The following is a 24,056-nucleotide window of genomic DNA, read 5'->3' as shown; positions in this document are numbered from 1 at the left end:
CTTATATTTAGAAGGATTTGCATCAAGATACCCTTCAGTCAAGTGGATGAATCTAAGAGTAAATTCAATTTAAAAGGCTTGGGGGAAGGGTAGCCATTAAATTAAATTTAAAAGGCTTGGGGGAAGGGTGGCCAGCCAAAGGTCAGGGCTGCTGAATTACCTGACCTCATTGATTTGAGCAGAAGATCTCACATCTTTTGTTTATAGTCTGCTGTGAGGCACTGGACAGTATTTTTTAGAACCATATCCATCTCCGCAGCTGCTTGGCTGGGAACTGGTTAATAATAGATCCTAAGACACAAAAGGGGTTTTCATCCTTCATTATGAAATCATCCATTTTTCACTGGCTGTTGGGGTTTGTTTTTGCTGGCATACATAAGAGGGTATTAGCACCATTGATTTGAGCAGCCTGGTATCAAATTGTGTTCACAGATTATAATACATACTGTGGTGTAGGAAAATAAAATTCGAAGTTAGAGCCTTATGTTGAGTTAATGACGATACTCACGTGTTGTCATGAGACCCAGAACAGTCTTTCTTCAACTGAGCAAGGGAGCACAAGAACGACACAGTATTACTTTTATAATCGTATGTGAAGATTTCGTAGTAAAACCCACAGAGCGTGGATACAACTGCTATTGTGGAGGTGGGGCTGGGGAGTTTTAATCCTGAAATACAGGAGGTAACCTAGAACCAGAGACTTCTGCAGCTTTTTCAGGTAGACTGCAGTCCAGAACTCGTTCACTCTCCCACACAAACCAAAGTGGTCCAGTAAAGACCTTGCCTTCAACCAAAGCTCTGAAGCCTGAAACCAAATTTGGATAGTAGGTGCCTAAAGCAGGTTGTCGAAGATCTGGGTGGGTAGTAGCTGGGCAGTGATTCGCAAACATATGAAATGCAGTTGGATGTTGAGCAAAGTTGAGCAAAAAATTCTGTTTTGTGAGGAAGCAGTTGGCTTGATGTAGATTAGTGCCAGCAGTGAACTAGTACAGAACACAGAAGAAAAGGGAGGGATAACACGAGCATAACAACAGAAGAAGAGAAAGGCCAAATGGGATTAAGATGGACATTTCCTTTACATTAGGCTGTAGATTAGCTTATTTCCTAATGAAGAATTGGGAGTGAATACCAAAAAATAAGTCTTCATGTATAAAAAGTGGGTTAGGAAACAATGGGCAGCTTGGGGATGGGGAAGGAGTCAAGACCTCAATATATAGGCATTTCTCTAGAGGAGACATGCAAATGGAAAATAAAAATGGAAAAAATTTGACTTTAACAAAATCAATTTAGAATAAAAATAGTTTGCCAGTTTGAAACTGACAAACTAACCAAGTTGTTTTTTTTTTTTTTTTTTTAAGTGGTAATGCACATTGCAGGTGGGCATGTTGAGAAATGGGTTCTGTTTTATTCATGGAAATAATAGAGCATTTTTGCTGGATGATAGATCAGCTGCTTTGGAAAATGTACATGCTTCTCACCCAAGAATTCCTCCACGTGAGATTTACCCTTACGCTATTTAACAATAAATTAAGGGTGTGCAGGAAGGCATAAGTATAAAGATGCTCACTGCCATCCATAATGATGAACATTTAGAAGCAATCTAAGTGCCCAGTAAAAAGGGATACTTTAAAAAAAAGCTGTGTTCACACAGTGGCACACTGAATTCCACAGTATGGAACCATACTTACTGAAAAAGAAACATTTTTACAATCAGTTGTCAAGTGAAATTATAGGTACTAAATCGTATGTATACTATAATCCATTTTAAAAGAGAGTTTGGAAGGATAAAAACAAAGTTATGAATGGTGGTTGGTTCTAGGTTTTCTTTTTGCCTGTCTTGTTTTTTTCTTGATTTGTCTGTAATGAACATAAGGAAAAATGTTTAACATTCATATATCATGTGAACTGATGGTGAATTGCACAGCAATGTTATGCAAGCTTTGCTGCTCAGGAGGGACTGTACATATTGTTCCAGAAAATGTCAGGGTTTATGTATTGGAGTTAGAAATGCCAGTTGGCTCTCATCTACTTATGACCGTGGAATCTGGTTTTAATTATATAAAATGGCATCTTTCATAGGTAAGGAAAATAAATTCCAGCCATTCTGGGGCCAGGGGAGAGGAAGGAGCAGAGAAGGGGTTTGAGGAATATTAGGTTTTATTTTTACTCACTTATGTTTAAAGTGACCTTGGGATTTATTTGGACACCTTGTTTTGTTTTCTAGGCTAAACCTCAGAGCACCCTAGAAAGCTTAACTAAAAGAATGCTCATGTTTGACCCGGTCCCTGTCAAGCAAGAGGTCATGGACTCTGTGTCGGTGGTAAGTTTTCCAAAATTGAACACCTCTTCCTATTTACTGCAAGTGGCAATAACATTATTGTGTGTTGTGTTATTCCTTAAAGTTACTCATCACTTGACAGGCATTTGGTAAACGCACTTTTCTCAAAGCCACGGTTGGTAACTGGGCTAAACACCCTCCTAGCACCTTTAATACCATATACCCTTCAATAGATGGGATCCATGTCTCCTCAAGACCAGTACCCCAGGCCCCCCAAGATGTGATCAGCATAGAACTTGGGTCACAGGTGAATCTAGTCATGACAGAAGGAGGTTTATAAAAACTCCTCAGTTACCAGCTTTTTTGTTGGGGCTCTTGGGATTATTGGTTTGCCCCCCTCAAAAAAAAAAAGCCTGACCAGACTGATTTTTAAAAATTAATGTGCATCCAGGATATTAAAAAAAAATCCCATACTCAATGTTTATCATGATTAAGAAGCTTTCAGCTGTACTTTTACAAGAAATCTGCATCAAGAATGTGTTTCTATGAGGTGTTCTTACTCAAGATCACCAACCCAATTATATAGAATAGTTTCTTAAAAATGTTTGTGAATGTCCTTTTCTTTTTCAATACTGGAAGAAAAAAAAATATTCCGTTTTGTGTCCTGTGGTGTTCAGCATGTCCTTCCTGGAGCTGATTAAATAAAAGATGAAACCTGGGGAAGAAAAAAATTCTCAGCCCTGCATCTAAAAATGTATTCGGGGGACACCTGGGTGGCTCAGTGGTTGAGTGTTTGCCTTTGGCTCAGATTGTGATCCTGGGGTTCTGGGATCGAGTCCTACAGCAGGCTCCCCATGGGGAGCCTGCTTCTCCCTCTGCCTACGTCTCTGCCTCTCTCCCTGTGTCTCCCATGAATAAGTAAATAAAATCTTAAATAAAATACAAACATATTTAGAATAAAGCCAATGACAACAGCTTATACTGAGCTGTGCCTGAGTGAGATGGTTGAAGAGAAGGTAACGAGAGAGGACCTAGCCATGAGGATGGGATTCCTTTCCACTATGGAAGAGTCTGTGGCTGGGAGGGAATCTTGTTGTCTTTTTCAACACCTTCGTGCAAAGCCAACCCCTCAGGAAGCTTCTGAGCCACAGGCGGCTAGGAGTTAGTCCAGGGGTTTATAGAGGGCCAGCACTGGTGCTGTGCTATGGAAGTGGGACAGGGGCGGTGACAGAGAGGGGTCCAGGGACTTCCAGGCAGGGAGTGGTTTGGACTCCTGGCGATCGGATGGGCCAATAGGAAATAACAGGGCAAGGCTCCCACTCTGCCTTGCTCTTTTCTTCCATGGGCTTGGAAAATAGTCACAAGGGGAAAAACTTGGCCGAGTTGTGTATCTGAAGGTTGGTAATGACACGCTTGCAAAATTAGATCATCCTTATGCATCGGCCGCTGAGGCTCCTGCCAAAAATGTTTATACAAGACACAGGGGTCACCCGGAGGCCCTTGGAGCTGAGTCGCCATGGGCATGACTGAACCAGCGGAGTGTTTACCACTGGGTACAATGAAAAGTGAGGTCCAAGTGGCTTGGAGGAAATAACATTTACATTCCAGCGTGTGAGCTGGATAACCCAAGTGTCTGAAGGTGATAATAACTGAGCAATAAGAACTTCATTAATCAAAAACTAAATTGACTTCTGATGTTATTTGGTGCTGTCACCATATTCATCAGCCCCCTTACCCCAAACTATCGCGTGATCACGTTGGAGGAAAATTGAGCTATAAAATTTCCCTATTAATTATATCCTTGAAATATGAATAGGTTTTTAGTACTGGAGAATATGATTAATTTTATAAATGATGCAGAACCATCTTTGATGCGTTTTAATATTCAGTATACTTCCAATGCTTTTAATCAAGCATGAAAATATGGCTGAAGAGCCAATTTAAAGCTCAAATGAAGATCCGCGTTGCTAAGTTGGTGTGATATAATTAAGTGCAAGGAAATGCACTTGACTGGAAAAAAAAGGAAATAAAATGAATTTGAAGTAACAGATATACTTACAATGCTGTTACCTTACATAAATATGTGAAGTTAAAATATATAGAAGTATTTTTGCAATTAATGGTCTTTTTCTCCTTCACGCTCTAGTTTTCAACTTCGAGCTAACCCTTAAAGAATTTGATGAGATCATTTCATCAAAAGTTAGTGACAGTCCTTACAAATACATTTCTTTTTCTTGATTCAGCAAAACCTCGGTTAACTGGAACATTTGGGTAGTGTGGGGTGTTGATTACTTTACTTTACAAAACTAAATAAAAAGCTTTTGTTTCCACTCTTGAATCTTCATATTTTATCCTTCCTGTCTCTATAGGTGGAGTACATTAAGCCTAATTTATTATTCCCTTGTTCCTCTTTTTTTCTTTTTTAATTCCACCTTTGACCTGAAGGCTGAGTACCTATTTGATGGTATTTTGCTAAAGTTTAGAAAAAATAAGGAAGTGTCATTTCTCTTACTGAAATGTAAGCTTTCGGTACCCTCCTCTGCTAACCCTTGTGCTTTGAGGCAAACAGTAAGGCTTTGGATGGCCCTAATGTGGAACAGCGTAGACCACCACCCCCTCCCCGTGCTGTGGATCTCTTCTACTTACTATCAATGTGATATTGGCAAACCACCAGCAGTTCCCTGAGCCTTTTTTTTTTTTTTTTGTAAAATTGGAAATGATAATATGCAAAATATGAGACGTGAATATACAATGCACATATCAAAGAATTGCTTTTACCAATATATTTTCAAAGAAGGTCGGAAATGAAAGAATTTAAATCAGGAAGTGAGAAAGAAAACGTTTTTTAAAAGTATTCATATTTTATTCCTTTAGGAAGATTACTTTTGGAAAAAAGTGTATTTTTTTCCCCTTCCTTCTTGTAATGAAAATTATCCTCTGACAGACTCTTTACAGGTTGAGGTTTTGCTTAAAATCAGTAGTACCTCTGTTCTGTTTTAACAGAAACTTTCATGACTTTTCTGAGCCTGGTAGAAAGAGAGCTTTCTACTTTAGTTTGCGTAGAAGAGTATGACATTTGCTGTTTCCAGAGTGTGTGTTTATAAATGTACCACGCCTTTCTGCAGTGGGAACCCCACCCTTGGTATGAAGATGCCTTTGACTTGCCATTGCCCTGTCACGGATGTTCGCTCGGTTTTCATATTAATAAGCAGTGAAATAGAGACTCTGCCCATGTTTCATGCAGTCAGTCCATCCACTTCAACTGTCTTGTGATGGAAAACTCACCAAAACGATTCCCAGTAAAACAAGAGACGATTAAAGTGCTCACTTAAGTCCAAAGTGGTAGCTTTGGAAAAATCATCCAAGCCCTGTGCCTTTTTCCCCGTCACAATGAAAGTCCTTGTTTTTGAGAATCAAAAGAATTGATGCTATCCATAGTGTAGTAAAAACTTGCTCAGAGTGTGCATTGATTCACTTCATTCATTCATCACGTAAGAGGAGGCCGCCAGCAAAGAAATTACACACGGTGTGGAGGTTGAACACATGAATGTATATTACAACAGGAGAGAACTTTTTGAAAAGCACAACTCATGACCACCCCCAGTGAGGGCCGGAAGATGGGAGAGACCCTTGCTGGAGCCTTGTCTTCAGGCTGCTCTGTTCCAGGATATGAGGCCTCCTCGGGTAAGCTGTGTGCACAGGGGGATTGGTTAGCCACCTGTGGCCAGAGGAGCTTTTGCTGCCTCTTCAACACTTGCCTCCCATTGGGATTTGGGGCTAATGCGGCCCTTATTTGCACTGCTTTGCTAGAAGATAGGAAAAGTCTGGAACGGAGGAGAAGCTACTCTTACCACGGTGTACTCACCTAAGGCACATGCCCAGAGCAAACCCTGTATTGGTCCCTTACACTGTGGAGAACCAGATTGTTTGCAAGCTGATTGTAGTAGCTCATGTGCTCCATCCAAATAATTAAAGCAAACACATCTTACAGAAGGTTCTGATCAACACCACTATGGAAATTTCTAGTGAGATGGTATGAGGAACCACATTTCTTCACCCTTTTACAAGGCCGTCAGACTGGAAATAGTTAATCGTTTACTGTGATGTGTATCCAAATGTGTCTCCCTACTTTTAGCCCCAAAGCCTTGCAAAAACTGCACGGTTGGGTATGGGGGGCCGGGGGGCATTCACTGGGGAGCGAAGTCAGCAGAAAAGTACATAATGTTTATAAAACTTGGCTTTATGTGTGGCTTTCTCTTTTTATGGCTTCAGAAACCTGAGAATATTATTAAATTTGCAAATCTCCCAGGTTCTAAATTCCTACCTTCCTTAAACTCACCCCACAGTTAGAAAAATCCAGCAATGACAGCAATAAAAATGTGTCCTCATTCTGCTTTCTATTTAGCTGCCAATAACTTGGCATTAAAATCTAGGTCATAGGGAGGTCTTTGAAGAATAAGGCTGAAAATAAGGGAGAAGCTACATTTGGTGAGTAGAAACAATTAATGCTGCCTCCCATCTCCTAACTTTTTGTTTCTAATACAAGAACTTTTTGCCCTTTTGAAAATTCTATAAAGTGAGTTAACCTTTAGAACTAGGAGAAATCTTTCTCTCCCCATATTTAATTATTTCTTTAAACCTTTGTTGAACATACTAGAATTTTTTTTGTTTTGTTAGCAGATTGGTGCCTCTTAACATTACCTGTTTTCATATTTAAGTGTAAATATATTTAATATTAGTATGGCCGTATGTTTTGGGCCTCTTACCCTGTGGTGTACTTATGTGTGCCTGGTTCTAAAGGAAGATTCTTTTTCCTCCTTTGATTCTTGATACATAACTCAAAACAATTGTTGTTTTTAAAAGCAACAATTTATAGGGGTGCCTGGGTGGCTTAGTCAGTTAAGCGTTCAACTCTTGGTTTCAGCTCAGGTCATGATCTCAGGGTCCTGGGATCAAGCCCCACGTCAGGCTCTACACTCAGTGTGGAGCCTGCTAGAGGTTCTCGCCCTCTTCCTTCCCTTTGGCCCCTCCCTCTGCTCATGTGTGCACATGGGCTCTCTCTCTCTCAAATAAATAAAATCATGAATAAATAAATAAATAAATAAATAAATAAATAAATAAATAAATAAATAAATCTTTTTCCTGATTTTATATCCTTCACATCCTTGTTTTTAAGCAGTATTATCAGTGAAAAATTCTTCCTGCACTTTGAAATTGTTTTTGAATGGTTTATCAAATTTTAATACTGAAAATTAGTATTTTTATTCTATTCTCTCTTTGTCGTTGAGAGCAACGCTGTTCAAAAGAGGTCTGTGCACCTAGGGCCGGCCACTCCCCAGAAATCCAGAATCTGCATTTTGACAAGATAGGTACATTTGTGCACAGTAAAGTTTGGGAAGCCCTGATTGAGAGGATCAGACCCATTACAGCGCCACTTCTTGTCTAGAAAGAGAAGGGACTTCTAGCACTACGGTGTGTGTTAAGCTCATTACATGGCTTATCTCACTGAATCCAATTTTAATTTTAACCTCACAACCTCCTAAAATGTGGGTTTTCAATATCACCTTGACAAGTTTTGCCTTATACTCATGGCACCTGCACTTCTCACTAAATATTAGTAAGCTTTCCTACCTTCTTCTGTAGAATTGCTTTTTTAATGAATTTATTCTGAAAAGGAAGTTTGTATCAACACTGTAAAAAAAGTTTTCTTATGCATTTAAATAAACCTATAACTCTTTTAAAGCACTGTATTCTTTGTGTACTACCTGTAAGTGTCTGCGGTACCCCTAGAGAGAGATGTGCACCATGTTGCAGGAATCACTGCTCTAGGAGATGATAGAGATTGCTTTGACAGGGATAAAGAAAGGGCAGAAGAACAAAACACACAATCCTAATGATGAGAAACTGACTTCAGAAGCAGATAAAGATAAATACCGCCTGGTCCCATATAGGCCCAATACTTCTGCCTGGTAGGTCCAGAGAAGGGAGTTTCAGAAACCTCACCGGGGATGCATAGCCAGGTGAAGATGCACCTAGTGCAGGCCCAGAGAAGAAGGGGTATGATCTCAGTTGTAATCCCAATAAAAACTACTGCTGTCCCACTGTCATTTATAACTCACAGTAGTGGCTACTGGGGCACTGGAGACAGTCCGGAAATTTCTCATGCATGTAAACTCTTCAATGATAAGACCCTATTGGTAAGTTTTCGTTGTCCCATGAGCTAGTATTGCTTCAAAATGATTTTAGAACTGAAAGCAAGGCATGGTATGTTGCTTATCAATTTGACTAAAGTTTTTAAATGCAAGTAGTTTTAGCAAACATGTTATCACTAATAAAAGTTTCAGTTTCCCTAAAATACCTACGAGTAAAGAAAATAGTTTATGTTGAGTTTAATTTTTTTAAAAGCATCTTACAGCAAACAATTTTTTTTCAATTTTAGTTAAGGAATAGAAGTAATTCTAGTGAATTCCATGGCCGAGGACTACACCCATAGCATGCAATGATTATGACTGTTTTCTCTCTTGAGAGAAAGGTATTTGAAGATCAGTCAGGTCAATCGTCAGATCTTAGATTTGAAGGAAACACTACGCTTCAATTTGTGTGTAAGTAGTCACTTCAGGCACCATGTGTCCTTATTTGAGTCATATAGCTATTTCTTAGACTTCTGTGTCATGCACAAATTTGGACATCAAGTCACCACCTACAGTTTCATTCAAACTATGAATAAGACCGTTGAATGAGTTGGGGCTAGTGGGTGGCCCTCGATATATAGGTGGGTGGGAATGACTGAGCATCTCAGTTGCCTGAGACGGAGTGTCTCCTGGGATGTAGTAGGGCGTTTAGTGCTGAAACCAGACTGTCCAGTGCAAACAGGACCATTGCTCAGGTCACCCTACGCATCGATTGGTCAGCAGCGGAAGCCCCTCCAAATGTACTGCAGCTCCGTTTCTCTGTGTTAGGCACAAGTGTATGGTGAGAACAGCACACTTCGCACCGCTAGGGGGAAAGCCACATTTCCTGCCCACTGAGAAGCCCCACTGACTCCTAGGGATCAAGGCCCATGAAAAATCTTCTGTGTATCACCTGTTTTAAAATTTTTGCCAGGTATCAACCTCAACCTTAACATTTTGGATGGGAATCATCATAGAATTAAATCTGAGATTTCGAGGTGCCTGGGGTGGCTCAGTGGTTGAGCAAGCATCTGCTTTCAGCTCTGGGCGTGATCCCAGAATCCCGGGATCGAGTCCCGCATCAGGGTCCCCACAGGGAACCTGCTGCTTCTCGTTCTGCCCATGTCTCTGCCTCTCTCTGTGTCTCTCAGGAATAATAAAAAAAAAGACAAAAAAACCCTGAGATGTCTCATGTAACATCGTTACCCCGTTAACCCTGACATTCATTACACCCTCATAGTGTTTATGGGGGCCAGCATTTTCACGTACAGCGCTCGCGGGGTGCACGTCCTCATAGCGGTTTTTTTTTGGGGGGAGGGTCAGCATGCATCTCCACGTACAGCGCCAGTGGTTGTGCATCCTAGCGTTTTGGGGGGCTCAGCATACATCACTTAGAGCGCTCGCGGGGTGCGTGTCCTAGAGTTTTTTTGGGGGCCAGCATACATCTCCAGGTACAGCGCTCGCGGGGTGCCTGTCCTCATAGCGTTTTTTGTGGGGGGTCAGCATACATCTCCACATACAGCGCCAGTGGGTGCGCGTCCTAGCGTTTTTTGGGGAGTCAGCATGCATCCCCACGTACAGCGCTCGCGGGGTGTGCGTCCTTCTAGCGTTTGGGGGGGCACATACATCTTCCGGTACAGCGCTCGCGGGGTGCACATCCTAGCGTTTTGGGGGGCTCAGCATACATCACTTAGAGCGCTCGCGGGGTGCGCGTCCTAGCTTTTTTTGGGGGGTCAGCATACATCTCCAGGTACAGTGCTCGTGGGGTGCGCGCCCTAGCGTTTTTTGGGGAGTCAGTATGCATCCCCACGTACAGCGCTTGCGGGGTGCTCGTCCTCAGCGTTTTTGGGGGGCTCAGCATACATCCAGGTACAGCGCTCGCGGGGTGCGCGTCCTAGCGTTTTTTGGGGAGTCAGCATGCATCCCCACGTACAGCGCTTGCGGGGTGCTCGTCCTCAGCGTTTTTGGGGGGCTCAGCATACATCCAGGTACAGCGCTCGCGGGGTGCGCGCCCTCGGGAGCGCCCCGTAGCGACGGCTTGGGTAGCTGGCGCTGCAGCGCACCTGTGCCGGTGGCTTGAGACGTTTCTGTCCTTCCTTCCCGGTAGTCCTACCCGTCTAATTACATGGAGCCGATGAAGCCCAACAAGTACGGAGTCATCTACTCGACGCCGCTACCGGATAAGTTCTTCCAGACGCCCGAGGGCCTGTCGCACGGGATGCAGTTGGAGCCGGTGGACCTGACGGTGAACAAGCGCAGCTCGCCGCCCTCGGCAGGAAGCTCGCCGTCGTCGCTGAAGTTCCAGCCGTCGCACCGGAGGGCCTCGCCCGGCCTGAGCTTGCCCTCCTCCAGCCCGCCCGTGAAGAAGTACTCGCCGCCCCCCGCGGGCGTGCAGCCCTTCGGGGTGCCGCTGTCCATGCCCCCGGTGATGGCCGCGGCCCTGTCCCGGCACGGCATCCGCAGCCCCGGGATACTGCCCGTCATCCAGCCCGTCGTGGTGCAGCCGGTCCCCTTCATGTACACCAGCCACCTCCAGCAGCCGCTCATGGTCTCCCTGTCGGAGGAGATGGAGAACTCCAACAGCAGCATGCAAGGTACCCCGCCACCTGCCCCCGCCACCTGTCCCCGCCACCTGCCCGGCCACCTGCCCGGCCACCTGTCCCCGCCACCTGTCTCCGCCACCTGCCCCGCCTCTGGCCCTCCAGGGACCCCTGCCCCAGGCATCGTTTCCTTTCCCTGGTCGTGGCTTTTTTTTTTTTAAGTGTTGATCCTGGAAGAGCTCCCAGGAGTCCAGCTGTTGAATGCCATAAAATCATTACTTTCACTGCATAGTCGGCAACTTCGGGCCGGTAAAAATCCCGACTTTCTATGTTACTTCATTGAATGCGGATGTGGCTCTGTTAAAATGGCATCTAATACACGCCTCTGATGGTGGTGATAAGTAATGGTTACTAAAAGCCGCCTCCTTCACTGGCTCACCGTAGGCAGGAGACGAAAGGGTTAAAAAGAGGTTAACCCAAAATCCTAAAGTAAAACCGTTTGAGGACTGAGGTGCTCAAAGTCCAGCTTCCTATGCATGCTGCTTGCTAGCAGAATAGTGGTGGGGGCCAAATGAGAGTCGTCCCCCTCCACCCCGACCCCACCCCAAACCCAGATTTGTTTCTGCTGTAATTTTGGCAAAGGCAAACAAATAATCCGGTGTTAGAGATAGAAGCTGTGCAATAGACTTTTAAAAGCTGAAATTGGTAAATTGTACATGGAGTGACTTTTCTATTTTTGTTTTTTTAGTACCTGTAATTGAATCATATGAGAAGCCTATATTACAGAAAAAAATTAAAATAGAACCTGGGATTGAACCACAGAGGACAGATTATTATCCTGAAGAAATGTCACCCCCTTTAATGAACTCAGTGTCCCCCCCGCAAGCACTGTTGCAAGAGTAAGTATGTTCAGGTCTACCCGACATTTGCGTAGCAGCGTGCATCTTGGGACCTGGATTGGAAGCACAGGCTTCCAGCTCGTGGTGTTGTGGTGTGATTGCCAGGAATACCTTGCAGTAGGGGCAGCCACTGGGAAAAATGGGGAAATCACTCCAGAGGCAATGTGTTCTGCTATGTGGACTGCTTTATGACCTTGACGCCAAGTTTGCAGCATCTGGATCACTCATGATTTATCCTGGTGTTTTGGGATTCTTTTTTTTTTTTTAAATCCTTCCAGACTATCCCCCCAAAAAAAAAAAAAAAAAATCCTTCCAGACTATACATTGTTTTCCCATAATCTTAATTCCAATATGGATTGAATTTGGGATTGTAGATATTCTACTTAAGGTTGGATCGTGAAAACTTTAGTTATTAAGACACACCTCGTCCTTCCAGTAGTCTGTTTCTGTGATGGGGAGTGTCTTGAATCAGAATTTTCAGGCCAACCACAGCCCAAAGAAGTCATTCCAATAAAGACCTGTAAATAGTGGTGGCCACAGAAAGTTGTCCGTGTAGTTCAGAGAAGTTCAGTGTTAGAATGACCCGTTATTCTCTGGTCTTTTTAATCACATCTGCCCTTAAAATATTCAGTCTGCCTTAGAACTGCCATGCAGGAGGAAAGCTTCTGTGTTGGCCTACATCCATGCACTGAACAGTGGTCTGTTTTAGGTCTATAATGTGATGGTGTCATACACAAGCTAAATAGCATCACTGATGGGATTCACTACAATAGGTAGCCTTGCCTTCTACCAGTGATTACACTGGAGGCTGTGTTTGTAGGAACCAAGAAGGTGACCTTTGGATGGACATCTTGGATCCCAGCTCTGCTCTCCACTATATGGATGACCTTGGCCGAGTCACTTAATCTTGGTGCCTCCGTTTCCTCTTTATTTTCCTTATCAGTTGTAATTATTTTTCTTGTAATTGTCTTGGGTTGGGGCACTTTCAAGGTTGGACGTAATGGCCAGCTTCCTAGTACAGAGGTGGTAGTTTTCGTTCCCTCCAGGTCCCTTCCATCATCATTCTCCCATAGCACTTTCTTCCCAACTTGAAACAGTGTTGCCCACGTTTCTACTCCACTTTTTCCCCTCTCCCTTACCCAATTAATTGTGCAACAGAGTGTGAATCCTCTGGCTCTCAAACAGCTGTTTTCTGGAACTTAGAGTACATTCTAATTCTACCCACATTCAACCCAAGTAGGTACCTTCTTAGTAGGTCATGTTAATGGCTCATTCATTGCACCAAATCATAGTAAGTTATTTTGCGGGGGAGGCGGTTGTCCCCTCCTCACTGATAAATGAAGAAGAGACTGAATCCTACGACCAGCCACATCAGCAGGGAGAGAGTGTGTCTGATGAACTTGTACATTATTACCTTTCACAATTGCATAACGCACTCCCCCCCCACCAATGAAACTTTCCCACATGTTTTCAAAGGAATTATTTCATTCCCCCGCAACAAGCACGTGGGAGTCAGAGCAAATGGAGACTGATGAGCCAAGACATTAGATAACTCGCCTATAATCACACTATAAGAGCAGAGGGGGTCCGGGCTTGATCTCTTGCCACCCAGTTAGGGCTCTTCTTGCCACATCCTTGTCTAACCAGTGCGTCCCGCTCCCACTCTCAGGTGAAAGGAGACACAGAAGAACTGGCCAAAATAGACACACCTTGTAGGCTAAGTTACCTCTTTTTTTTTTTTTTTTTTTTTTATGATGCCAGGTGTCTCTGGCAAGATAACTGGCAACATGACTTGCACTTGTCATTATTCCTGCACAGGTGATGAATATGCCTTACAACTAAATAAAGCCAAGTGCCCACAGAGAGAGGGATGATCCATTGACCGGAAAAGGGTTATTCCAAAGTCGAGGTGGTTACAAATTACAATGTAAACCATTATAAAAGAGGAATATTTGAAAGCAATGTTCTGTGCTCTAAATACTGCTGAAAAGAAAATGGTTTTTGCTTACTTTAAGTTCTTTTGATGATCTCAAGCTCAATGGCTTTTAATGATTAATGAGTAATATGCTTATTTTAATGCTGACCTAAGAATGCATTTTGCTCCTCAAAAAATTCAACAGATTAGCCACAACTGGGACATGTACTCTTTAAGTAATTCTCTCACAGATGTGATTAAGTAATGTCTTGGCGTGTGCCCAGTCACAGCCCACATAGGAAACCAGCTAGCCAGGAAAGAATCGATGGAAACCAAGCGCCTAGTACCATTGCGATGAGGCAGCTCCAATATTTGCCTTCCGGAAGGCCTTCCTTTCCGAAGGCGGACTTTAAAATACAGCTTTGAAATCCATTTGCTGGAATGTAAGAGTTACAGCTTCAGAATTATTTTTAAAGGCACTCAACTGTCTATCAGATTCCTTTTTTTAATATTTACACATGTGCAATGTCTTTAGAACAAAAAGCTTGAGGATCCGATCTCCTCATTTAATTGTGTGTGTGAATTTTAACAAACTTAAGAGGGTCCGGCTTAACTCAAAACAATTACCAGGTATCTGATATTTAAGAGCTGTTCTAACTTCTTGGCTGTAATGGTCCCAAATAGCCTTTTTGAAAGTGAGCAGTGGAGAATCCAAAAAGGACGAGATCTCAAGATCCCGCTCTCCACCTTCTGCCAGCATCTGGCTTTCTTAGAGATGGGGCTGCCATGCGCTCTCAGTGATGCTACCTGTCAAGGTAGACATTGGCTTGAGCAGAGATTTCCTTTTCTAGTGTTGGGACAACCCCCCCCCCCCCCCCAAAAAAAAAAAAACTGATGAGATTAAGCAGCTGAAGGGGCAAAGTTTGCAAATGGGTTTCTGAACCTCAAAATATTAACAGCTACCGTTTAGTGGGTTTACATCTGGAACAGATGTTATCCTGCTTTGTGTACATTACTCACAACCTCCTGAGATCATATTATTCCCATCATCCCTATTTTATAGGAGAAACAGAGGCACAGAAGGGTAAATCCTTTGCCCAGGGTCACAAGGACTATCAGTGACAGAGCTGGGATTTGACCCTGGAGCACACAGCCTTTTAACATACATTTATATGCAAAATGAGCTGGGAAAAGCGATCGTAACTGCTGCACAGAGACTATTAGACAGATTCCCAACCCATAAAATCTAATAATTGGGAGAGACTTCTAAAATCACCTGGGATACTCCCCCGGTATCCCAGAGGCAGAGGAGATGTATTTAACCATTCAGTTTCTCCCCCAGCATTTTATTTCTTGAAGTTCTCTTAATGATGATGAAACCTTTCAATCCATGGCATTAAGGTGGAAAGTTAAAAATAAACTGATAACTCTTTTCTTTCTATTGAAGGATTTTAAATTAATGATTCAGCTGTCTAAAAATTGTACGTGTCCATAGATCTGTCACTTTTCTATTTTCTCTCTGTTTGTACATATATATAGAATTGAAGTCCTTGTCCCTCCCACACACACACCCACCCATGTTCACTTTTCCATCTTGGCTATTTTATTCTTCTATATCACCCCCACTAAACATCAAGGTAGGAAGGTAAAGTGAGACTCAACTGCCAGTTTTCTTTGCTAATAATAGAAGTGAGAAATAAGTAGAGTCACTTAAAGTCAATGCACCTTTTATTCTTTTCCTAGTTACTTCTTAGCCTACCTGGAAGAGTTACCGATAAGGGACATATGTTGAGATTTTTACCCAGATCCAAACAAGTTTCATTTCAGGGGCTCCCTTTTGATTTTTATGGTGAAATTTTATTATCCTTTTTTTTTTTTAAATTTCCCAAGCTTGAGTATTTGCCTTCATCAGATTCCCTTTCTCTTCATCCATGCTTGTACAGAAAATTCATATGTTATTTGGAACGTTTTTAAGAACTTTAGATTCCAATTTAAAAGACAAAGAAGTTTTCATTACTGTCAGAGGCCAGTTCCATAAGCTTGTGATGTATCAAGTAATTAGTCATTAGGAAAGCAAATTAACAGATTAGAATTTTTTAATTACAGACATTAATCAGCAGAGGAAGCCCGAGGAAGGCTTGCAGACTTTCCCCAGCCCTTCCCCATCTGCCTCCTCTTTCCACCAGATCCCTTTCTGAAAAAGAAAGTTCAGAGCAATAGTGTTTGACATGATTGCAAACCCACCCTGGAAAGGTGTGCCAGTGCAGGCATGGGTCTGGGCGAGCAGCCAGGAAAGCTGGGAGACCCAGGGGCCCCTGAGAGCCACTGTCGGGGCTGAGGGGACTCCTCCTTGCCTGACAGCTAGCACGGCACCAACCAAAATTCGCCCTCATGCAGGAATACCAGCAACAGGTATTTGAGGTCGTGAACTCAGCAGCGCCATTCTTTCTTTTTCTTTCTTGATTTTAGAAGAGCCAAAATTTGAAACTCCAATGTGAATTGGTGATCTTGAAGAGAAGCTAATTAATTGCCCATTATGTAAAGGCTAAAATGTAGATAACTTAGTGGGGGTTGCCAGAGATTTAGGAATTTGGCCTTTTACCTTTTTCCCTAAAGAGCAATAAGTGACACTCAGGGCAGCCAGTGACAAGACAGGGTAACAGGGTTCAGCATGGCTTTATAAAGTACCATGAGATTTTCTGAACAGGCAAATTTTTACTGAGGGCAAGAGACTCTCCTAGCACCTGCATCTCCCTCTAGCATAGCACCTAACCCTTCTTGCTGTCATTACTTATCTACATGTCTGTCTCCCCCTAGAGTGTGAGCTCCTCGAGGGCAGGAACCCTGTTTTTATTCATCTTTGTGTCCTGGTGCCAAGCACAGTGCCTGGCTCATGGTAGGTGCTCACTCAATGTTTGTTGAATGAATATAGCAGTGCTTCTTGGGTTGATCCGCTAATTTTCTTTTTGTTTATTCTGTTGGGTTTTTTTTGTTTGTTTTTTTGTTCGTTTGTTTTTGCCTAGTGTTGTTAATGCCTTTGGTAGACTGAAGGAGAGGAAGAGACTTTGACCTGATACCTTATATTTAACGTCGGTTTTCTCATAGGAATCATCCATCAGTCATAGTACAACCAGGGAAGAGACCTTTGCCTGTGGAGTCCCCGGACACCCAGCGGAAACGAAGGATACACAGATGTGACTATGACGGATGCAACAAGGTGTACACTAAAAGCTCTCACCTGAAAGCGCACAGAAGAACACACACAGGTATCAGACATACTACACTCCCTCCAGCTTTCTTCTTCACAAATAGCAAAATGGGATGTTAGAAATAGATATCCTAGCTTTGCAAGGTGATTCTAATGAAATGGTCCAGATGTCGTGCAAGCCAGCCGAGTTGGGCTATACAGCTCTCTGCTGGTCCTGAAAAACGAACTTTTGGTTCAAGATTTATTTTTATACTTCCGTTCGATTCCAGGTTATCTCTGTGACAGGGTCCCTCCCAGTCCCGTGGAGTTCTCTATATTCTGTGTTTCAGGGAGAGAGAAAAGGTTGGAAAGGCTGCTGGAACAGAGGGGAAGGGCTCCTAGCCATAGGCCTGTTTCATCAAGGATGTGGCCTTTGTAGGGACCATCATTTAATAAGTGTTGTACATCATCAAATTCACAATGGCAAAACGAAACAAAAAAAACCCGACAGTTCAGTATGCAGAACAAATACAGAAAAGTAAAGGTCTTTGGGGGATTCATGTCTTCTAAAACTGAGGGAACCTCTATGCCATTGCCTGCCCTATTTGTCCCAGGGTATTATTTATTCTGCCCAGGACTGAATACAGAACACGCAGCCATATCTTACAAAAATGATGACAGCAGTGAGGAATACTGTTCCATTTGCTCTTGAACATTCATGTGCAAAATATCTCAAGGAATCGGTGTAAAAGTGTAAAAATGTTTTCCATGGCCTGATTAATCCCAGTCAGTACTCGTGGTTACAGTTGACAGTAAGTCCCAGCTGACCTGACCTCAAACCCCTTCGATGTGAAATCCTAGTACAACAGCAGTTGTCCTGGGTGCACCTTTTCCTTAACTCAGAATGTAGTTTGTTTGTTTGCTTTTGAGCTTTTATGATTCATTTGAATGAGGGATGTTGACAAAAAGGAAAATCTGGGATTTGGAAGAGAAAAGGGAAGGGAAATGGGGGTATGGAAGTGAAGTTTTTCAGTGACTCCCTGGGAGAGGGGACACCAGCTTGTGGACAACTGAATTCTTGGGCTGTCCCTGTTATTACAGAGGGAACTAGGGTGATCACCTTGTGTTTAGAGGAATATCCAGTTGGTGATGCCAAGGTAACTAGTAAAAGCACCACCAAGGGCATTAATAGAACCTGAGAGGTGGATGTTACCAACTTTCAGCCTAAGATTTAAAAGACAGTAAATATTTGTTTGTTCGTTTTAAAGATTTTATTTATTTATTCATGAGAGGCAGAAACAGGCAAAGGGAGAAGCAGGCTCCCCATTAGGAGCCTGATGTGGGACTCGATCCCAGGACCCCAGGATCACGACCTGAGCCAAAGGCAAACACTCAATCACTGAGCCACCCAACTGCCCCAGATACTAAATATTTGAATACCAATTGAGGTATAGGGAAAATAACCTCAGCACTTAATGTTCTGTGAAGCAAAGCAGATAATACAAGTCTGAATATCTCCTTGAAATACCAAGGAATGTCAATCCTTAAAATTTCTAGAAAACAAGGGATAGTAGACGGGAGTTGATTTGTGATGCCCATTTGCCCATGATTACTAATGCAAACATTTCAGATTGCCACTGTGATGGCCTTTTTATTTGTAAGGGTCTTCATCCTGGCTCTCCCTATGATTTCCCCCAAGGAGCTCCTGTTCCTGGTGTCATCATCCCACAGGAGGGGGTTGGAGAGACCTGGCTTCTGCCAGAGTGGGGAGAAATTGCTGTATTTTTAGTATGTCTGAATTAGAGCATTATACTGAAGCGTAATTGCTGTTGACTAAACAAAAGATGCTGAAATCCTTGCCAGTGTCTGGCACACTTCTCATTTTTAGGAAACTATTAAAATAATAAGAAAATCCCACAGACTTTCAATTTGGACTTTTCATTAAGTGGAAAGCAATGCATAAAACTGAGCACCCCAGTAACTTTAAGACTTGGAGATAAACACAGATCACGAGTTGTTTCTTAAGTTATTCATCCCTACTATTGAGGGCAAAACCAAAATTATTTGCTAGCTCCTCCGAATGGATTTCAGTGGCTTTATGCTTTAAGAACTCTTAAAAATTTTTTTTTTCTCATTGGCAAAGTGCCAGTTAAATATTAAGAGAATTAAGCCATCCTTTTCTCATTTATCTTGCTGTGGTTTCTGTGGTGCTGTGTTTTTTGGGAAACAAATGGATGGACCTACCTTGAAAATAATATTTGCCCAGTGTTTTAGCTCAAAGATCTTAATTTCACCAATGTTTTCTTTTCTTTCTTTCTTTTTTTTTTTTTTTACTAATGAATTGCCTTTTGCCCTCAGGGAAAAAAAATAAGCTCTGCCATTTTTCCTTTTTGCAGGAGAAAAACCCTACAAATGTACATGGGAAGGATGCACATGGAAGTTTGCTCGGTCCGATGAACTAACAAGACATTTCCGAAAACATACTGGAATCAAACCTTTCCAGTGTCCAGACTGTGACCGCAGCTTCTCCCGTTCTGACCACCTCGCCCTGCATAGGAAACGCCACATGCTAGTTTGAATGCCTCCGTCCCCCACCTCAGCCTGGCTCCCCACTCTTCCCGGCTCTCTCTCTGTCCTCCCACCCATTATCTAACTCATTTTTTACATGTACATTTTAATTTTGATTCAGCTGGTCTGAATCTCTGAATTTATATCATTCAAACTTCCATATGGTCAGTAGTAGACGTTCTCTAATCCTCCTCTCCTTACCACGGGTCAGACCTAAAGAATGTGAACACTTTTTTTTTTTTTTTTTTCCGGGGATGCTAAGCAAACCCTTCTTACAGATACGTTTAATGTAATGAGAACAAGGGAACATGTAAACTTCAAATAACCAATTGTCAGTTTCTCCATGTATTTCTCAAAAGAATGTCAAAGTAAATGTATTAGAAATACAGTATCCAGCCTGCTAGTCCTTGCCAGGGACGTTCATACCTCTGTGCCCAGTGATCGTATTTTGTGCTCGCCAGCAAAAAGGGTGGACACCCTTTCACAGCCTAGTTAGAGGTGCAGCAAGATTTCAGGTAGGACCGTCCACTCTTCCATTGCCCTTCACAGATCCTGCTTGTCAACTTGGATTTCCCACATCATCTAAATTAAGTCCTTTACACTCCTTTGTGGCTGCAGCTGACAAGAAGTTCTCAGCCACCACTGGAGCTGAGCCAGAGCTGCTGATTCAGGCAGGTGAGGTGTGTCACTTAAGGGCTGGATGCTCTATCTGCCTAGCACGGAGTCAGAACAAAGGGGCACTGCGCAGGGGAGAAGCGGCAGGGGCCGAGGAGGAAGCCGGCCCTTCCTCCTGGGCTAGGGCTCTTTGGTGAAGTTTCAGTTTGTTTGGTTAGCTATGCAGTGCATTCCCAGAGCTCCAGGCTCTTGTGTTCCGACTGTTCAGAACCATACAGCAAAGCCGAAAACTGACAGTTATCCATGCACCTGTCACCATTCCTCCAATGTCCTTAATGTGAGTCATCAAGCGTTGATTGTAGGGACACCACAAAAATATTTGCCCAGTAATGGTTTAAAAAAAAAAAGAAAGAAAGAAATCTTTTGGGTAAGAATCTGGATGGTCCTTTTTTTCCCAACCTACTTAACAGCTTTTTTTTTTTTTTCCAAACGGGGACACATTGAGTGGTAATTGTATTCCCGTATCAAATTAATCATACAGCTTTTATACAGAAACTCTTCCGAGTGAACTGTAAGGTGCCAAGTTGGCTGTCAATTGTGTCTGTGATACATACCATAAATAAGTATCTGCTAATGCTTTAGTAGATGCATTCAATTTAAGACCTGAGTGACACTATTTGTAAATACAACTAGTTGTGAAGCACACATACCTTCATTTGGGGGAAAGATTTCTGAAAAATACGAAAACCACAGTTCAGGGATTCATATATTTATAGCTCAATCTCCCCAACAGCTACTGCTAAAGAGCTGGAAATTTATCACTCTCAATTATCCCATCAGAAGAAGCTGAAAATGACTCGTGTTTATGTTAAAGATAAATAGCGCCATTATTTGGGGGAAGTTTTTTTTTTGTTTGTTTTTTTCAAAAGCTGGCTTTTGAGCACCATAGTCTAAATGCCAATAAAAATAATTCATGCATAGAAATGTCATTGGTCCTAAATTTGAAGACAGTGGGCGACGGTGGTCAAATGTGGGTGCATATCACCAAATGCGCCTTCATCCCTCGATAAAGGATGGAAGAGAAGAGAGAAGAATGGAATCCTGACGATTCATCCCAGCCACAGCTCAGGATCCAGCACAACCTTACTGGGAGGAGCACATTGTTCAATTGTTTTTAAAACATCAGCGAATGAGTGATTCTGGAGGCCTGCGTATCATGTGGGGAGCTTACTTTGATGGCGCTATGTTAATAAGTTAGTTGTAGGGACTGTGCACCTAAGAGATCCCACTCAGCCCTCTGAACCAGCTGAAAGGAAATGTAGTTGAGAAATGCAAAGTGATTTGTTATCTTCTTGGCACTTGGTTTTGATTTTTTTTTTTTTTTTTTGTAAGCACTGCAAAATTTGTTTAGAATATTAAAACCTCCTAATTGGGCTTTTTTTTTCTGTTTGTGTTTTTGCAACTATGACATGAATTGAGGGATAAAGTAGGTATTGTCCATACTGTAAATGCTCAGTCACATTCATGCCAAAGTGTTTATTTCTAGAAGTGATTCTTTTATGACACACTGAAGAATCGAGTTGGAATGCAAGGAGATGGAGATGACCTGTGTATGTGTTCCAACCCATATACAAGGTAGGAAAAAAGGCAAGAAAGGGTAGAATTGATCATCTTTGCATAATTAGCTTTGTGAGTCCAGTTGATAGAAAGCTTTGTAGGTTCTCATGAAATTTGATGTGTTATGCATATTTAAATTTTGTTCAAAAGAGCAAGCAAGACCCTGCAAAGACTTACATTACTCTTCAGCTTACTTAGGTTATGTTAACAGTTCATTAACAAAGATACATTTTAACTCTGAAAGAAAAGCAACCCAGAGAGGCCATTCTCTGTTCCCATTCTGGTCTGTATACTTTAGTTACCAATTGGCTCTTAACCAAATTTTCCTTTTTTATATATATTTGTATTTTACTATGATAGTTGAGAAATTTAGTCTCTTAGACATTTTTAGGTGTTAATTGTGGAAGACCTCAAATACAAGATAAGATGCCCTTGAACATGTGGTTTTAATGATGTGCCATGTTACTATCAATGGTGGTTTTAATTGCAATATTTTACATTGATGAGAATGATTTGTAAACATGAAGTTAGTATTGTATAAATTTTGTTATAGAGTTTCTTTTTATTGTCCAAGTGTCATCTTGGGGAAGTCAGAAAAATTAAGGCTGGATCCATCATATTTTAGAGTTCTAAAATGTGAATCTACATCATAAATGGGCATTAACATTCTAAATCATCTGGTATGGAGAACATGTTAGCAGCATAGCTATGTTCAACTAAGGAAATGCTAAATACATGGAAGTTTCAAGAGCCTTGGAACAGATTTATAGGGGAACTATAGATGTAAATGTATATTTTATTAAACACCCATCTGCACTATCAGTGTTGCACTAATGTGGAATTTGAAAGACTTTATTGCTGATACTATATATCTGCACGTCATTCCTGATTAGATTGTTTTAAAGACAATCTCAAAGATGTAAGGTTTTAAAATAATTTGGTTAGAAAATACACAGTCATCTTGAAGGAATTGCTGTTATACATGAAGTTGCTCAGAGTTGTCTTTATTCTCTTCTTGGTCGAGGTTAACAAGTTCTAAATGATCGCAAATTCACTTAATACATTTACAAAGCCATTTTACATGCATTAAACGAGGGCTACAACAATACTATGTTTTACAAATACTAGCACTTTTTTTTTTTTTTTTTTTTGCTGTTATGTACTTAGTGTTAGAGGGTCAAAATAATCTTTCTGCTTAGCATCTCTTAAACCATACCTGCAAGTATAGCAGGATTATTACATTTACAATACTTTAATACTTGTATAAACTATGCAGAAATTTTTAATAAAGTGTAATATATTTTATAAGCTAATAAGACTGAATGGGTAAAGGTTTTTAGCATGCATTAGTATACTTGCAAATACTGAAACATTTTGGTAATCTTTCTTACTAAAGATGTGAATGTTTAATGTACCTTCTCTGTTTCTACTCTGTAGTCCAATGGGAATTCAGTAATGACATTTTGTCATGTCAAACTGTGAACATAAATTTGTACTGTACAGTCCTCATATACTATATACAGTATGCAATATATGTATTATATACTTGTTAATAAAACCATCAGAATATTAAGCGTGATCATGTGATTACTATACATGCAGTGATCACTAGGAGCAAAACTTAGCAATGTAACATGTAAGAGACAGTACTTAGAAATTTCAAAGTGAGTCATTCTTTGATAGGCAATTGTTGATGGAGAGAAAGAAAAATCTGTCAGATATTGCATGGAATGAGTTAACTTAGCCTTGAAGTTATGTTTCTGGGTTTTTGATAACAGCAGCACAAAGTCTTCTAAGCCACAAACTATAAACTTGTAGACAACCCACCCTGAATCCACAAACTTTCCTAATACATTCTTGGAATATTTATTTTTTGTTTATGACACCCACCTTCTTCCAAAAAGGATTTTCAGTGCCTTGTATTAAAGGATACAATGTATAATATATATAATATTTATTTTTTTTAAAAGATTAGGATTCATAACTTGGGGAGTGGGGGAACAGGACAGTAACTGCATTAAATGATTCTGAATAAACTTCAAGCCTTCAGTAAGCCATGTCTGTGGACACTGGTATATCCTCAGCATCATAGGAACAACAAATAGTTTCTGATGGGGATTTAGAGTTCTTATTTAGAGCAAAATGTAAGAACATCTTTACTCTCCCCTTGCCCCTAAATGTAATTGAACTAAGATACTGGCTTGTTAGATCTCACAACAGCCACTTTGAGCCTGGACTTCATTTTAGCATAACATGAAAAAAATATC

General features: G+C 41.6%; 1 protein-coding gene across 4 annotated transcripts in view; it reads left to right on the top strand.

Annotated features, from left to right (window-relative positions):
- KLF3 (Kruppel like factor 3) overlaps positions 1-23,362 on the top strand; it is a 36,586-nt gene extending 13,224 nt beyond the window's left edge. The window contains exons 1-7 of one of the 4 annotated variants that reach the window (XM_038533492.1): positions 2,302-2,320; positions 8,718-8,880; positions 9,238-9,382; positions 10,556-11,042; positions 11,737-11,887; positions 16,908-17,068; positions 19,386-23,362. In XM_038533492.1, coding sequence (XP_038389420.1) covers positions 10,574-11,042; positions 11,737-11,887; positions 16,908-17,068; positions 19,386-19,567 — 963 coding nt within the window. In that variant the 5' untranslated portion in view covers positions 2,302-2,320; positions 8,718-8,880; positions 9,238-9,382; positions 10,556-10,573 and the 3' untranslated portion in view covers positions 19,568-23,362. Of the gene's footprint in view, positions 1-2,224; positions 2,321-8,717; positions 8,881-9,237; positions 9,383-10,555; positions 11,043-11,736; positions 11,888-16,907; positions 17,069-19,385 lie in introns of those variants that run through there. The other 3 variants (XM_038533494.1, XM_038533493.1, XM_038533491.1) reach the window with 3 other exon arrangements.
- The last annotated feature ends 694 nt before the right edge of the window (positions 23,363-24,056 follow it).

The sequence above is a fragment of the Canis lupus genome, chromosome 3 (assembly GCF_011100685.1).
Source record: "Canis lupus familiaris isolate Mischka breed German Shepherd chromosome 3, alternate assembly UU_Cfam_GSD_1.0, whole genome shotgun sequence".
Taxonomy (NCBI): domain Eukaryota; kingdom Metazoa; phylum Chordata; class Mammalia; order Carnivora; family Canidae; genus Canis; species Canis lupus.
The sequence above is the reverse complement of the archived record's forward strand: the minus strand, read 5'-3'. Positions and strand labels throughout refer to the sequence as shown.